This window comes from Acinonyx jubatus, chromosome A2, assembly GCF_027475565.1.
Source record: "Acinonyx jubatus isolate Ajub_Pintada_27869175 chromosome A2, VMU_Ajub_asm_v1.0, whole genome shotgun sequence".
In the NCBI taxonomy this organism is placed as follows: domain Eukaryota; kingdom Metazoa; phylum Chordata; class Mammalia; order Carnivora; family Felidae; genus Acinonyx; species Acinonyx jubatus.
In genome coordinates this window covers 136,189,536-136,207,238 of record NC_069383.1, presented here as the reverse complement: position 1 = coordinate 136,207,238, position 17,703 = coordinate 136,189,536, and the positions used below count along the sequence as shown (strand labels likewise).

Genomic DNA, 17,703 nt, shown 5'->3' with positions numbered 1-17,703 from the left:
GGTGTGAGAATGCTGACCTTCAGCTCAGTGTCTCACTTAATGCATTGTCAAATGAAAAGCCACCGTACTCAGATTTCACTTGTACTGAAAACTGAGATTCTCTGAATGACAGAAAATGAGAAATTGTGGCAGGATAAACTGTATTAGCTGAGACAAAGCAAAGAACATAAGCTTGTGTTTATTCAGTTCCATAAAGGGAAATGTTCCATAATTGTTTTGATTCATTTTGGTGTTTTTTTTTGGGGGGGGGGAGGGGGTCTGGTTCTTTCTCTTAGGTTGGTGTATTATAATATGATAGACTGTGTAAGGGGCCATAACACATAAATAATGGATCAAGCGATTATGATATTTTGTGATTTCCTTTGCAGTCTGGTCTTTAATATTTTTGAGGCTCGTAATGGCACATCCCTCTGTCTCATTCACAAGACAGACATATGCATGTTGGTATATGAAACCTATTACGGGCAGCAACAATTATGGGGAGACGGAGTGCTAATGCCTCATCAATATGTTGCAGGCATGTGATTCATTTCTTATCTCCTTGGGAAAGAAGCGTATCTATTCCGTTCACAACTTCATGGTCTCGGGGAAGAAATTTGGCTCTTTTTCAAGAACAATGGCTTGGTATTACTGTACCACAAAGTCTTTCTTTGTTCCTTCACGCGATCTCTCTCGGATTTCCTGAGGTATCCCAGGGACTGTTTTTTTCTAGAAATCCCTTAGCGTTAATTGAACATGACCAGAAGCATCTGGCTGTTGTCTACTTCTTAACATTTTTTTTGGAGAAAGGTCTCTCTCTAACAACTTTTCTCATCACACTGCATATCATTTCAGCTACTGATTCTGCCGTGTGTTTCTTCCATTGATATGGGACAGCATTGATATGCTGAAGGAGCATGAGGAGGAATGTTACCCTTCAGTGCGCTCCTGTTTGTGACTTCCTTTTCTTGTCATCCATCTAATGAATCATATTATCAACAATCACAGTGCCAACCCCTCTTGAAGGTTACATGTTGTAATGACCGCAGAGTTAACTAGTGAATGAGGCTCAGCTCAGTGAAGTCCGCTATTATCAGATTATGGATAGGATGACCGTGTGTCTCCCTTTCCACTTTGACACTTAGTTAAAAGGTCCTCCTAATTATGGGTCAAGCTGCAAGGCTCTCCTAGGTAGCTAGGTAGCTACCTGAATTGTCTTCATCTTGATGGGAAAGGGTAGGAGGCTGAGTAAATTCTAGGCATGGTGTAGACCAGGTATCCAGAAGATTCACTTTTTTTTTTTTTTGTACTTTTCAATTGTTTGTTCTCTTTCCACTTAGGATAATATAATTGGTGCCAGGATATGGTGGGAAAAAGAAAGGTAGAAAGCAGCTGGATATTCTCCCCTTTATTCAAATCCCAGAGCGGCATTCCCCAACTCAACTCTAGATGCCTACAAACAGGGACTGTATCCAGTCATTTTTAAATTCTCCATCTTGTAACAGAAGGAGGAGCTCAACTAATATTTATCCACTGTTGGATGAGTGAATAAATGCTTGGTGAATAATCAATGAACGGATGGATGAAGGGAGTGGATGGGAAGGCAGGAAAGAAAGCCAACTATCTTTGGAAATTCGTCTCAGAGAAGGAGGCCTCTGGTTAAGGTGCTCGGTGAAGAGGCCTCTGGTGAAGGTGCTTGTGAATTGTGCTTCACAGCTCTGTGCAGCGACACAAGTTTTGCTGGGCCTATCTCTGGCAAAAGTGAGGGAGTTCTTTTGGCAGTGACATTTGTGTCCCTTCCCCTGTGGTTCATGTCTCTGTTTTTGGGGTTTTTTTGGCAGAAGGCTAAGAATAAGCCTCCTCTCGGACTTACATTTTTTCCTTAATTAAATAGTGCTAATTCCAATATTCCCAACATAGATTCACTAATATCAGTCATGGGAAGGTATTTTCAAATATTAAAATTAATCTCTTCTTTTCATGTCCACCCAGTCAGTGTCAAAAAAAAAAAAATTCCCCCAAAGAAGAGTACTTATACCCGGGAAATGGAATTTAAGTGCTGAGGCAATGGCTAGTGAGCTTGCCTTCAGGAAGTGAACTTTTAAAAATATGAAAATTAGGCTGGGTCTATACTCCGAGTGCATACATTTCTTTTAAGAGCTGTAGTACATGGCTGTCGGTAACCTTCCCTGGGCAGACGCTTTGTGAGATCAAATGTAGATGATAATAATTCTCTTTAATTACACTCAACGGAACAGTAATTGGTTTTAAGTCAGCACTGGGGTGGAAGAACACCTTCAATGAAATGGTGCTAATCCTAAAGAGACTAAGAAATAGGGCGGGGGTGGGGGGTGGGGGCTGAGGGGCTAGGGGGTAGAGCTGGGGCTGGGCGGTGGGGGGGGACTTCTGGAAAACTGCTAAGAAATAGAAATTCAGCTACGTTTTATTATTAAAATATTTTTACAGACACTCTGTGCTTTGAATGAGATTTTTGCATCTGAGCGTTTTAAACCCTCTACGGTGAAGCATCAAATGGAAACTGAAATGATCAAAAACGTATTTACCCCCTTCTGTGATCTTATTATTTCATGTAAACCACTGAGATTTCACGCTGAAATAATTATCATTAGTCCAAGGCACACACACAAGAACAGGGAAAAAAGCTACTTTCAGGGTATGTTATCTCACCTTTGTGATCCTTTCCATTTGACTGTATACACGCATTGTAGGAGAAACTAGTTCAATTAACTATGAGAACAATAATGATTTGCATCCTGATAATGATCACAGGACATATTTAGAAATAGCTGGAGGTAAATATTTCTATTACATTAATTGTGGCAAAATTTTATTTAATTAAACCATAAATGAAATTGGTAATTGATGTGATTAGCATAATGGTACCAAAAGCCAGCTTTTGAAAGTCTAATGCACAGGGCACGATGGCCGCTGCAGTATTTTTGCATGACAGATACATAAAGTATTTATCTGGCCTGGATAAAATGTCAAATTCCTTTTTATTAATTTTTCCTTTGATGTCTGAGTAATAAATTAAGCATGCATCCCAAAGTGATTTCAGAGGTTTTTCTTGCCCGAGATGCTATTTTAGAAATCGTCTTGTTTTCTATGCAAACCAATATTCTTTGTGTTAAGGAAGTTCTGCAGCTTGACAATGAAATGTATTTCAGTAAGCTATTTGCAAAAAAGAATAATTATTTTTTCTTTTACCTTTACCATCCTAATTAGTGTTTTCAATTGATAAATGTGAAGCTGTAAGTCCATCCGGTCTGTCAACCAGGTGCAGATCACGTTCATGGAGCTGTTGTACCATTGCTGAAAAAAGAGACAAAAGTTCTCCAGCCAACACATCACGAAGCATTCAAAGAGTAGAGGGAACAGGCCACGTTTGAGCACCTGCTCTGTTCCAAGGAGAAACTAAACGGTTAAAGAGAGTTGGAGAGCATAGACATCGTGAACATTAACTGACACAAAATCACAAGGTACCAGATCGGCCTGAAAGAAACGGGTTCGGACTTAGCATCTGACACAGAACTCTCCCGCTACAGACATCTCCTATACGATCGATTCATATAGACCATCTTTTGCTCTTCTGATTCTCCTTTTTGTTGGTTAGTTTCACTCAGTTGAGATTCAAGTCACTGTCTATTTCCTAATGCCACCATTTCAGATGCCCAGGGAGATGGGGCTTCTCCACTGGACAAACGGATGTCACCTGCTACTTACCTTTTGAAAAAACCCAGACCCTGTCTGCTTAGGACAATTCTGGGAATCCGGCTGAGAGCCTTACGAATTGAGGGTGAAGTTTACCTTCAATGACCCTATTGGCATTGGGATAGAGACAATGAAGGTTTGTCTTTAAGGGCCAAATTACACTCCGGGCAGCATATATGCCCTTACGTTGGCTGTGCAATCTGTTTTAATCTTAACACCAAAAAATTATGGAAGATGAGAGAAAAAAAACATCTACAAATGAGCTCATTTCAAGCTGTTGAAATCATACTTCCCCTTAAGGGGGTTAAATTTTGCTTCTTGTCTGTGAAAAATGCTTGAAGCTGTGTCACTTTAGACTGCCACCCCTGTGGTGCAGGAAGTCTCTGGTGCGGTATAATTTTGCAGTACTGCTCATATATTCATAAATCTCACTCAGAGACATATGAACAGTGTTATGAAGTGTCAGTATGAAAAAAAATCTAATCTTTTAAACTTCACCAGGTTTCATTACGCATTGCCGCTTATACCAAACAATTTACAAATAAAATGAAAAGGTGTGGATGGACCTATATATTTATTTATAGGGCATCTATATGAACTGTGCACAGCAAACATGTAAGAAAAAAAGAGTAGTTACAGAACCGAGGCGACGCGTGCTCTCATGCTAACACACACACACACGCGCGCACGCACGCACACACGTGCGCGCGCACAAGCACACGCGCACACACTGCGCACCAGTGGGGATTTGAAAAGCATAAATAAAAACATGTTTCTGATGGTAAACTCCACCCTTTCTCACCTAAAGATCATCCAAAATCAGTTTATGCCTAACACTCACAGTTTTTCCGAAGCCTTGTTTCTGACTTAATTTCTTTTAAAAAAAATTAATTTGGGTTTTTACTCGCAAGGTAGAACTGCCAAGTTTCACCTTGTAAGAAACGACACAGTCTCAGCCATGGCGTTCAGAAGCCCTCTTTGCAATCTTTCATTTCTAGGCTCCTTCCTCATCAGAGCCAATTGTGGCTCTCTTTGGAGCCCAGCCGCAAACAGAGACCACACTACCCCAATCAAGGCGGTATTGCAGCCTCACAGCCAACTTCTGCTCTTTTAAAGATCATGGAGGCGAAACCGTCAGTTTTAGGAACCTTCTGTCCCTCCCCAGGGAGCAGGCGGGGTGGGGGGGTGGGGATTTTTTCCCTTGAGATTCACAGTTCACTCCATGTAGGAGGGGGTTCGCCCGGGGTCAAGCTGCTTCAGGCGTGGACAGGTTTTCCCCTCTAGGAGTGAGAATATCTTACTGAAACTTTTTTTTTTGGCGGGGGGGGGGGGGGGGGGAGGGGAGAGGCAGTGATTATTGGGGAGTGTTTTTGGCACCTCCTGCCTTGGAATTCTGGAGCTTTTGCTGTCACTGCATCTGGGTTTGTTAAGAAGGGGTCTGGAGACAGAAATATCACCAGGTTCCTGGTGTTTCTGCAGCCCTACCTTACTCTCAGCAAGTGGGGGGCTCTCTTGTGTTCACCTCAGCCCTCAAATGCCATTTGCTGGGTTTATCTGACATGCAATCTGGGGACTCAAATAATGTAATTTGAGAGTCACGAGCATTGCTCCCCCCTCTCCTGTACCTCCTGGGGTTGGAAGATGACCTTCGAAGAACATGGGGAACTCCTGGCCAAACCTACACACCCAGGGCCACATGATGGGTGCATCTCAGGGACACAAAAGAGGAATGTGGCACTCTGGCTCCTAGGCAGAGGTGGCATTTTGCTTTGGCTGTGACAACAGGCAAACCGGCGCTGGCTTCTATCACTGCCAGCAAGCCTTGTGCAACATGCCTTTTTCTCTTTGCTGAGAGACGTGCCACCTTTCAGGGGGAAAAAAAAATAACGACCCTCCCCACCCTCCCCACCCCCGTCCTCATTTTGTATAAGTGATTCCCATTCTTGTCAAATGGCTTTTAGAGAGCAAACAATAAAAACAAAAGTAAAAAGGTAGAATACTCGCAATACTCTGTCTCTGCTGCTGAAAGCATAGGGAGGTAGGAAATGCATACAGCGATGGCTCAGCGTGTCACGCTTGCAGATTCCCACCCCAGGAGAACAAGCAAAGCCCTGGAACATCCATGCCTTTCCTCCTGGATCTCACATCTAGCAAAAGAAGTGTAAAAAATGTATGATGCCCCATTGGCTACGCATTTAAAGAGGCAAAAGGGAGTAAGTCACTCCTTTCCAAACCTTATGCTCAGTAGATGAAGTTGGATACAGCACAGCGCTAACTTGGTTTTCCAGAAAGGCGCTTAAAGGCATTTGGATGTCGGAGAAAGCAGGAGTCACTGCCTTCTAGAACTTTAAAATGTTAGAGGTGAAAAACAGCTTCCATATTATCGTTTGTACAGGACGAAACAGAGGCCCAAAGAGGTAAAGCGACTTGAGCAAGGTCACACAGCTAGTGAGTTCAGAAGAGGCAGTTCTTCAGGATTAGGCACTGCACTGAAACAGCTGATCGTCTAATTACTCCTCCCGAGGATGGTACAATAGTGTGCTGGTCATGAGAGCCGGTTTGGAGCACCTCTTTCCAACTCCACATTCAGGATATCACATTGACAGCTAGAAATAGGCCTTGGTGGGAGATTTTACACCGTGGAAATTGGCAAACACCACAAGCCAGGGCATTCTCCCTCCCAGAAAGCCAGTTGTTACACGCTTACCAGCCCATTGCTGGGTATCTGGGTTCCTGCTTGTCCTCGCGTGGTCCTTATGACTCAGGTTTGCGTTATTTGAGATTGATGCTAATAAAGCAGATTGGTTATGATTCTTCAAAAGAGGAAATAACACATTTTAAGGCCTCCTATTTTGTTTCGCCTTGGGTTCAGATGTGCCTTTTCCGGAAATATCCTAACCCCGGGACACTAAGATTTTGGTGAAATGCACTCTAAACCCTTAAGAATAAAATCGTGAACTGACAACATGGACTAAGTAAGGATAATCGCAACTCCTTTGCCAGCCTCCCCTTAGTTCAGGTGTATTCATTGGGAACTCCCTAAATAAGGTCACCTTAATCCTAAAAATGCACTAGAGAAATAAAATCCTAGTACCCAGGGCCCCTTTAAAAGAAAGGGGATAATTATGTGGAGGTTTTGGAGCTAAAACCCAAAAGGTTTCCCATCTAAAGGAAGTCCCTGGGAAAACTGGGGACTCCTCTAGGAGTTGCAAACGGATCTGAAAGTTCTAGTTAGGAGGACCTGGAAGGCTGATCGGAGACTCTGCCTGTTCGTCTTTCTTCTTCCTTTCTACAGTGTAGTCATTAAGAGCATAGGCCTTACTCGTCTTTTCCCTGGTTTTGTAATCTTGGGCAAATCACTTATGGTTTCAAAGACTCAGTTTCCTCTTCAGAAAATGGGGATTCATCAGCCTTTCATGGTCTTTTTGAGGGTGAGAGGAAGTAACCCTAGTAAGGCTCTCGGCACAGTACTTGGTACTTATTAAGGCTTCAATTAACGTTAGTTCCTGCCGTCATCACCACCATCACTAACCTCTCCATCACCATCACCATTATCAGCCCGTGCTTCTCTGTCTTTTTCTCACACTAAGAAATGCCACAGAACAAGGGAGAAAGGAGAGAGCAAGTGAACACAGAAACCCTGTGGTGGTGGAAAACACTGCTCGTCTCAGAACACCTCTGGAATTGCGTGTCTAAGTCTTACAGGACACAAACTCGGTCTTCGCAATTCCACCGTAAAGTTGTTCAGTGGTAGATCATCACCCAAACCCATACAAGCATCCTGGGTGCATAAAGCGCATTTTAAACTATACTGACATAGATTTAATAACGGATTAAAAGGATTCAGACAAATAACGAGTGATTTTTCAACTTTGTGTGGATAAAGTACAGCTTCAGCTTGGCTTGGCTACTTATTAGCTGGATAACCTTCAAACAAGCTACTTAACTCTCTGACCCTCAGTCTCCTCTTGGGGTTAAAACCAGTACCTACTTCATAGGATTACTGTGAGCGTTAAAAGAGACAATTATGTAAAGTGACCAGGAGAGTGACTGTCACATACTAAACACTCAATAAAATATCGTGACTATTATTACTCATAGAAACATAAAGCTGTCCTTTCCACATACAACACAAAGGAATTTTCTTGATTCATTTCTAGTAGGAGCTTAGATAATTAACATGCAGATATACTCAGGTATTGTGCCCGTAAACACACCGACTTCGTGCAGAGAAATCCTTATACACAACGTCCCTTCTGTAATATTGGGGTGCACGATAGCCAGGATTAGGGTGAGGCTAGTGAGGCGGGGTCTTGCCCATGCAGGATCCATGGGTATTGTCTTTAATATTCTGATATTTCGTTCATCCTGGGTTATTTGCCTCGGTTTTGATTTTTTTAAAGATGCATTAAAATATTTTTGACCTTGACTACTATATTTTTGGACTCCCCCTTAAATTTTACAACGAGAGGTGACTCATTCACCTCTCCCTAGTCTCTGCCCTTGGGTTCACTGTTCCCCTGGGGAAATTTTACCGCCAGGAAACGCTGCAGGATTGAGAGCAAAAATGAATAATTCACACCTCGCTGGCCAATAGAAGGTTCGGACTTCCACTTTAGATTGGGATAGTCCCTAATCAGCAAGCAAGGGTGTGATTATATGGTGGCGTGGCTTTACGTTGCTTTACCTCTGCCGCCCTCAGGGCCACCTCGAGGAGTCTAAATTCCTACACGGATGAGGATCTGAGTTCTATTGTTAGATCATCTCTAAATATGTATTGCCTTTGAAACTGGCATTCCCCGTCTTGATGTTAATTTGATGTCCTAAAGAGACCTCACTGTTAATGATGTGTTTGTTTTCCGAGCTACCCACGTATCACGTGAGGGGCAATGACAACAAGGAACAGAGGCCCAACGGAGAACTCTTCAGTGTGCTTCCCTTCGCACTAATCACAAGGGTAATGTATGTCCTTCACTTAAGCAACCCCCTATCACACCGGACTGTGTATAAGACGTTGGAGTCTACCATCTTAAATGAAGTACTATTTTGCACACGATTCGCCAACACACACACACACACACACACAGGCACAATGAACAAAAGTATAGGTATCCATCCCCCACTTCTCCAAAGTTTGCCTTAGGCCACTTCCCTTTTACGAAAGACCTACATCAGCACCTGTTTTTGCTATCAGAAAGAAATTGGAAGAGGACTTTGGCTTTAATGAGAAAAGGCAAAAAGCAAAAGCGGCCTTCTGGTTTGTGTTGCAATGAATTGTTATACAGGGAGCATGTACCCTGGGCAGGGAGAGTGGCCCCACCAAACTCCTTCCGTGGGAACTATACTCAGCATCTCAGTCTCAAGCTGCCACAGGTCTGACTTGCCTCCGTGAGCATCTGTGCCTTGTCTCCATTTATTCTATGCATCCTTCAGCCAGATGTGTCCTAAGGTACTAGAAGAGCCTTGGGGCGCCTGGGAGGCTCAGTCGGTTAAGCGTCTGACTCTTCAGTTTGGCTCAGGTCATGATCTCGCAGACTGTGGAATGAAGCCCCACATCGGGCTCTGCCCTGGCAGCTTGGAGCCTGCCTGGGATTCTCTTTCTCCCTCTCTCTCTCTCTCTGCCCCTGCTCTCTCTGTCCTGCTCTCTCAAAATAAATAAATAAACATGAAAAGAGGATTAAAGAAAAAAGAAAAGCCTAAAAAAGGTTATGGTTTAGGTCTGAGAATGCTCAAAAAGTTTTCCATACAAACGAAATGGTGTTTCTTTACACCATTCCAGTTCAGGAAGGTTTTCACAGGAACGCTCTATTTTCGGATAGCAAGGGAAACCAGTAGTTACCTATGCAGGGAACACTGAGCCTTTACGATGTCCAAGTGCTATGCACAGCATTCTACAAGCAGTTTATCATTCAGTCATTGAGTTGAACTCTTAAGAGGCTGACACTATTAACAGCCTCATTTTGTAGAGGAGGAAAAAGCACATAGGTAAATTAAATGAGTACTCTGGGGTCACAAAGCATTAGTACGTGGTAGGATAAGCTTCAGGTTAGTTATTTACCACAACATCTGTATGAGCTGTCCCATTCAACTCAATAATTAAAAAACGTAATGGTTTGTTTATATAGACACAACTCCAATTCTAGGTGTCTCCTCAGCAAAGCCATTCAGCTCCAAAACTCTCAAAGGAGAAGTGTGTGGGTAGGATAATGTTGTTGAACCTGTTTCCCTCAGAACCTGAGCTTGACTTGGTATTGAAAAGATTCTACTTTTTGTGAGCTTGGAACAGTGCTAAGCAGAATGTGGGAAAACCACTCAACAACCTTAAAGGACTAGTGGACAGAGACCATCACTACTGAAACTTAATGGAAATGATTAGAAAAAGCTGTATGGGAATGAGGCCATGCCATTTCTTAGCTAGAATCCATGTATTTTTTTTTCCTTCTCCTTTGTAGCCCTATCTGATCTCTTCTTCTTTTCTTTTAGGTTAGTAACTCAGCCAATGCTACTGGGAGAAAGTTCTCACGGTGGGCAGGTTGAGTTTCCAAGGTGAAATACAATTAGCAAAGTTACCTTTATCACAATGGATCGAATTTTCTTAAGAGTTTGGGGATACAAAAGTTATAACACTGATTACAATTTCAGTGCTGAAAAAATATACATCATAAACTTTAAAGTCTTCAGTGAATAGGGACAGTAAAATAGTAGAGCCTTGGGGAAATTTGGTTTCACGTGAAATTGAAGAGGGCACCATCAGAAAATGTTATAGAAGAAACAATTTTAGGCAGAGTCCCAAAGCCAATGAAAACAGTCTAGTGCGAAACTCAGTTCTTCCTCTGTCGCTTTTCTCTTTAAAGAAAAATTTGATTGGGGCACCTGGGTGGCTTAGTTGGTTAAACATCCGACTCCTGATCTCGGCTCAGGCTCTTCGTGTGCACTCTCTCTCTTAAAATAAATAAGTAAACACTAAAAAAAACATTGTACTGAAGTATAACATGCATACGGTAGTGTCTCGCTTTAAGTAAAACATACACGCATATATACACATGCCAAACAAGACATGTTGTCCCATGCCTATAACTGAGGGTAATATTTCGCCCAATATTGTAAAAATGAGCTCTTTTTGAAATTATGGTATTTGGCCTAAGGTACAATAACCACCACGCAGAAACTTCACACACCTTCTTGTATTAAAAATTTGTGACTCACTCTAATATATCCTAGGATAAATGATAGCTGAAATCTAAAAGGATTGGAGTTCTATCATTAGTTCATTTCTAAGTAAATATTTCCTTTGAAACCAGCATGGTCAAGCCATATATGCTGGGCAGACACAGCACTAAAAGCCTGGGCAGTCTGTGGCTAACTTCTCAACAGTTGAATTTCTCCTATCATTTGTAGTCTCGTTTCACAGGGGAGGAAACTGAGACTCGGAGAAGTGATCTGGGAGCTAGCAAGAGCCGGAGCATAGGAGGCTGAGAGGTGGACGTGGCTCTCAGTCTCTAGTGGCTAAGAGAATGGACGTGAACCGGGCTTTCTTGTGTTTGAATCTTGGTAAGTCCCTTAACCCCTCCGAGCCTCGGTTTCCTCCTCTGCTAAATGGGGACTGTAATAAAAACTACTTAGGGTTGCTCTGGGGATTAAAAGAGTTAATAGGTCTGGAGGACTTACCACAGTGCCAGGCACATGCTACAATGTTAGCTGTTAATACCACAGCCACGCCATCACACCGTGCGTCACAAATAAGGAATCTTTCTAAGTGCAAGCTCAAAGGGTTGCACAAAGCATTCTGAGAAACTTCCCTTCTTCTAAAAATGTCTGTGTAAGTAGACAATGTGTAACCTCTTGATAACCACCCTGTATTTCTGGGCTGAAGAAGCATAACGAATGCTGGAAGGTTTTAATTTTTTCTTTGGAAAGTACCCTTTCTCCAACTCCACACAGCCACGCTTCAGAGAAATTGCCTCAGCACCTTGCCTAGAGTGTCTAAGAAGGAAGGGCATTCTGTTTGTTGGCAATGAGTCAAAGAGGAAGATAATACTTTGACCACACCCATGTGACTAAGTTCTTCACTTTGCTTTTTGTGACAAAAGTGGGTTGTTATTAGTTAGGGGGAAAAAACCTGCAACCTATTTAAACTGCTGTATTGAAATACTGTAATGAAATCTTTTACGTTTGAAGCTTTCAGTGCATATTTCTTCCTTACAATATGGGTAATTTAAGAGCATGTGAAAAGCATCATCCAGGGTTTCTTTACACTTCTACCAAGTACCCATAGCTTTGTTAACCCAAGCCACAATTCCACAGCCCCGTGGGTCTCTCAGGTCTGAGGATTGCCAGGGATCTGGTTGTATTCAGTGTTCTATTCCAGATTCAGAGAGGGTCTGGTAAAGAAACCTTGGCACATTCAAGCCATGTATGCCGAATGGGCGAAGCAGTAAGCATCCACATGCAAATTTCAAGATTTGTCAAAGTTCCCCAAGGGCTGGAGCCACACTTCCTGAAGGGCAGATCATCTGAGTGCTTTTAAAAATGGGTACGTAGTTGAAAGGCATCATCTTTTGCTTTACTCGAGTGTTACTGTAATTCAGGATTTGATTCACCAAAACAACCGTACCTAGAAATGGGTATTTCCCAGTCCCCGCTTCAGGACGCTCAGCTAAAAAAAGCACAGAGACACCAAAAAATAAACAGACATCGAAGTCAGAGGATTTGGGTAATCAGAATGAACTTCCAGGCTGTCTCAAAAGTCCTTTTTAGTGGAGTTGTTGTTGTTGTTGCTTTTTAAAAACTATATAATTCTTTGGATGTCTAAAAACCCATTTCATTGAGGTCTTTGTAAAGCTGTCTTACTGCTGTGGCTCTTCAAGGTACTAAACTCTGGATTACCTGGCCCCAAAGTCTGATGCAATCCAGACTGATGGAGAAGTCAGAGGCACCTTGTTGAAACCAAGGCTCCAAGACCCATATTTACCCACAACCTAGTCCCAAGACCATTCACCTACTCTTTGCTGTACTGCCTTCTCATAACGAGGATATAGTGCAGTGAAACAATTTTTTTTAAAGCTTGATTTAAGTTGTCACTGTTTAAAACAGTTGAATCTTCAATAGGAACATGTATAGAATTTAGCATTTGGGAGCAACATTATTTTAACCTCCTTTGAAAAGGCCTAAATATTACCTAATATTCTTTTTATTAAAATAAGCTATAACCTTTTCAAGACAAAATTTCAACTTTAAACCTGAAATGTGGAGAAATATCCAGCAACAAGTGTCTCTAGCACCGACATTTCAAGTGAATCATCAAAATCGTACTTGGATCCTGACCTAACACACTGCCTCCTTTTCACCCAAGTCAGGCCTGTTACCACCATTTGCCTGAGGGAAAATACAAGGGAAGAGTCCTGAAGGATCCTTTCTGAAAGCAAATCAAGCAGGAGAGTTTAATTCAAAGCTAAGCTTACGTGGACTATACATCGGTGTCTCTCTGGAAGACATTCTTTTTTTTTTTAACTTTTTTTTTTAATGTTTATTTATTTTTGAGTGAGAGAGAGACAGAATGCAAGTGGGGGAGGGGCAGAGAGAGAGAGTGAGTGAGAGAGAGAGAGAGAGAGACAGAATCCGAAGCAGGCTCCAGGCTCCAAGCTGTTAGCACAGAGCCTGATGCGGGGCTTGAACCCACGGACTGCGAGATCATGACCTGAGCCAAAGTCAGATGCTTAACTGACTGAGCCACCCAGGCACCCCACGTGTGTGTGTGTGTGTGTGTGTGTGTGTGTGTGTATTTAATGGTTTGATCAACTTGTGGGTAATCTCTGTAAACTATCCAAGCTAGCCAAAGCCAGCCTGGAAATGAGTTTATTGCTCCTGGATCAATCAGACTGCATGAAACCCCATGAATTCTGCCCAATCCCATGTCTCAATATGGCAGGGGGTAATGTGCAAGCAAACGTGACAGTCCCCAAAAGGTTTTCTTTCCTAATACCTGTAAGATATGGCTGGCAACAGCTCACCTTCTCTGAGTGAGAAAACCAGTAGATAGGTACCTACTGACAGGAAGGCATGTGATGGCAAAGCGGAGGCACTAATGTGAATTTTCAGTCGTGAATGCTATCCCAATTCAAACACAAATGCCACTCTGCCACCAGTTCCTCAACCCAAGCAAGCACTATTATGAAAAGATAGACACCTAGCAATTCTGCTTTTTAGCACAGACGCCAAAAGATTGAACATAGGCTCTTGAAGAGACATTTACACACCCATGTTCATATTAGCGTTATTCATAAGAGCCAAACGTCCGTTGACAGACAAACGGATAAACATAGAGTGGTACAGACGCACCATGGAATAGTATTCAGCCTTTAAAAGAAAAGAGATACCGTCACAAGCTACAACTCCGAGGAAGCTTGCAGCTACTAGGCTAAGTAAAATAAGCCAGTGGAAAAAGGACAAGTATTATACAATTCCACGTATGGGAGATATCTAGAAGAGTCAAATTCATAGAAACAGAAAATAGAATGGTGGTTGCCAGGGCCTAGGGAGGGGGAGATGGGAAGTTACGGTTTAATGGGTATGGAGTTTCAGTTCTGCGAGATGAAAAGGGTTCTGGAGATTGGTTGCACAATAATGTGAATGTATGTAACGCTACGTGACTGTATGCTTTGAAATGGTTAACATGGCAAATTACGTATACGTATATGTGTGTGTATATATATATGTTTACTTATTTATTTTGAGAGAGAGAGAATGCGTGTGTAAGTGGGGCAAGGGCAGAGAGAGAGAGAATCCCAAGCAGGCTTTGTGCCACCAGCACGGAGGCCAGTGAGGGTCTCGAACCCATGCACCGTGAGATCATGACCTGAGCCGAAATCAAGACTCAGAAGCTCAACTTACTGAGCCACCCAGGCGCCCCAACATGGCAAACTTTATGTTATATTTACTTTGCCACAATTAAACCCAAAAGATGGGAAATGAAAAAAATCACTTCCTATACCAAAAAGGAAACTTTCCTTAAGAAAGCTCAGATATATAACAGTATACATATTCTAATCTGAACACCCAACCACGTTTGACAAAAAGCCAAAAAAAATTCTTTGTAAGATGAACATGGGCATTTCACTTAATACCAGGACTGAGACAATTTCTCAAGGCCGAGTTTTGAGACTGCGAAGAACAAAGAACAAATCTGGTAGCATTTGCTCAGTCATTTATTTGGTTTATTTAAAACACGCCACAGGGCCAACATTTCTAAAGCTGTGAAATAGAATTAAATGAAGCCCAGAGACGAGAACTAAGAAGGCTCATAGAGGATTAGGTCCAAACAACAAAAAAAGATGCATTTTTCACAAAGCATCCTCGTATGTGTTCACAGAGACTCCCCCGTCCCCTCAGCGACCCCCGTCCCTGACTTTCCAAGCATAGATGTGATCAAGCAGCACCCTGCCCTGACACCCTGGTTCTTCTGCCCAAAAGGGCAGCAGCGACCCCATCCAGAATCACTTGCAGCACAACAGACTTACTAAGGTTTGGAATGCGTGTTCAGGAAGCCCTTATTTTAGGAAACAATTAAGTAGAATTAGGCTAATAATGCAAGGCAGGCAAAGCTTTTGCCCTTTGCTGAGAAATAACTCCTGCATGGAACAGCTATACTCATAAAAATCATGTATTTCTTAAATGCCTCAAAATGATCTTTGCACCAAGCTCAGCAATTAACCCTGCCCCACTGAGGAGCGTTTATTCCCCAGGCTAAGGAGGATTAATCTCCATGTTTGCCCGACCAATGTCTTTGGTTGGTGAAAACGCAGTCTGAGGCTTTGGGCTGGGAACAGGAATTTCCGTACGTGGGAAGTGCACAGAAGGGCGGCAAAGCGGACACGAGGGGCTGGATGCCCCCTGCCAGGGCCACATTGGGGGCCAAGGATCTTCTTGGGCCTGCCTGTTCCTAACCGGAGGGAGGATGGAAGGCCTTGAGGTGGCCTGAGCCTGGTCTGCTGAGGGGATTTTCTCCACCCGCCCCACTCCACTCGGTCCTCACGGTAGCCATTCATGGGCCTTCTTCTGGGCCAGAAGCAATAGATTTCCCACCTCGGAGCCTGGGCAGGAAGTGACCGCTGGGCGAAAGGGGGACACAGACCCTCCTGTCCAATGCTTTGTCTCCTTGACAACACCCCAGCTGGTGGCCCGAGGAACAGACTTAATTTCTTTTCTTTCTTTGCCCACCCTCCTCCCCGCCCCGTACTTCGTTCCCTCTTTCTCTAGACGCAAACGTACGGCATCCAACATAAAGTTGCCGAAATAGCAATCTTGTCTCTGAATATATAAATTGCAAAAATTGATATGAATAAATCTGCAAGTAGCACACTGATTGTGGCACATTTTATCAAAAAACGGCGCTCGGTCGCTCGGTGGCTGGGGAGGGGGTTGGTGTCATTACACATACAGAAAAACATCTGCAAACTCCCAGTTTCTTTACTTAGAACTGAATGGAGGCATGACCTCCTGTTCCTTGCCATGAACCCTGAGTTCACACTCATATTTTACATGTTACAGGAAGCCACAGCTCGCCCCAGGGGTGCTGCAAACAGACACGCAGAAGCCAGATGTAGCTCCCCCCTGCTCCTTAATGCACCTGAAGAAGCCGGCAACTCGACATTCAAAAGCTGACATGCTCGTAGCTTAAGGTCACTTCAGATTTTGTAAAGAGGAGGACAAAACCAGGAATGCTTCTGGGGCTGGGCTGTCAGCGGGGAGGCGGAGGGATTACAAGAAACCTGTGACTCTGCCTCTTTCTGCCTTTGCTGGTAGTTTTTTTGTGTGTGAACAAGTGCCATACAACAGATTGAGCCTCGTATAAAGGCCTGAGACTGTGCAAGGGCCCCCCGCTGGGCCTCAGCTGTGCTTGCAATTAGCAATAGGCACGGAGTGATTATTGTTGCGGTAGCGGATGGCAATGCGAAGTGACAAGTTTTATGGGGGAAGTTGAGAGTGGGGATGCTCTGCAAGTTTCTCTTTCTTTCTTTTTCCTCTCTCTTTTTTTTTCCTCGTTCCGCAAAAACCCTTCCTCGGGAGGTTGCCACCTCCCGTTGCAGGGAAAGCTATTTTTTTTCCTCCTCTCTCTCTCTCTTTCTCTTCATTCAAAAGAGCCTTAACAAAATTGGTGAAAGAATATTTTTCTCGCTGCTTCAGCATGCGGCCTTTCTGGGTCAGGGCTGCCTCGCTGCCCTATTTAATGTCAGAAATACCCATTTGCCTCAAATTAGCAGAGATCTTCGAGTGGAGGGCAGGAGATTAAGCAGACAAAATTACTCAGCAGGTGACGGTGGGGTGGATTGGGGGGTTGAGAAGTCTTTAAAACTGACTACAAGACATTATATACTTCTGACAAAAGAACATAGTAATCCTACCTGCTTGCTTTAACCACTGTTGTTTGCCTATTATTATGTGCTTTAATGCTCATGAGAGCAAAAGTGTTGCTGACAGTACTCAATTACCATAGTAACTCACACCAGTGACCTCTTATCGCGGGGCTCCCAGCCCAGCTCGACCAATCCAAAGAGTCTGTATCTTTTTATTTATTTCCACGGTGACACATACTTGGACTGGAAAGCTCCAGATACAGGCCACTCCTCTCTTTGTCCGGCATAAGAACTTGTTTTGAAATTTTGAGTAAGGGCCTTTCACCTTTTCAATCCAAGGAGGGTCTGAAGTTTACGGGTGTGAGGCTGTGGGACGCCTTCAAAAACATGATGAAGACACAGAACAATGCCCAATAAAAAGAAAAGAACACGTGGGCACCAAAGGCCAGCAGCCTCCCAGCTGCAGGGACGGTCGTGTGCCTCCCTTGGGCCTCTAGCTATCGGGTCTGAGGTTTGGGAGGAGGAGAACGGGGGCCGCTTCCCCGGGGAACGTCTGCCATTTTATCATACCAGTGGAGCGGACCCTACACAAAAAGGCTACCCAGAGGGAGTTAATTGCAAATTTTTAAAAGGAAATAAA

The 17,703-nt window shown here is 43.3% G+C and overlaps 1 protein-coding gene across 17 annotated transcripts in view; it reads right to left on the bottom strand.

Moving 5' to 3' along the window:
* The window catches only part of CADPS (calcium dependent secretion activator), a 474,516-nt gene that overhangs the window by 1,325 nt on the left and 455,488 nt on the right, over positions 1-17,703 (bottom strand). For all 17 annotated transcript variants that reach the window (XM_053219142.1, XM_053219145.1, XM_027039150.2 and 14 more), the window contains one exon: positions 3,208-3,312. In XM_053219142.1, the coding sequence (XP_053075117.1) occupies positions 3,208-3,312 (105 nt within the window). The remainder of the gene's footprint in view (positions 1-3,207; positions 3,313-17,703) is intronic.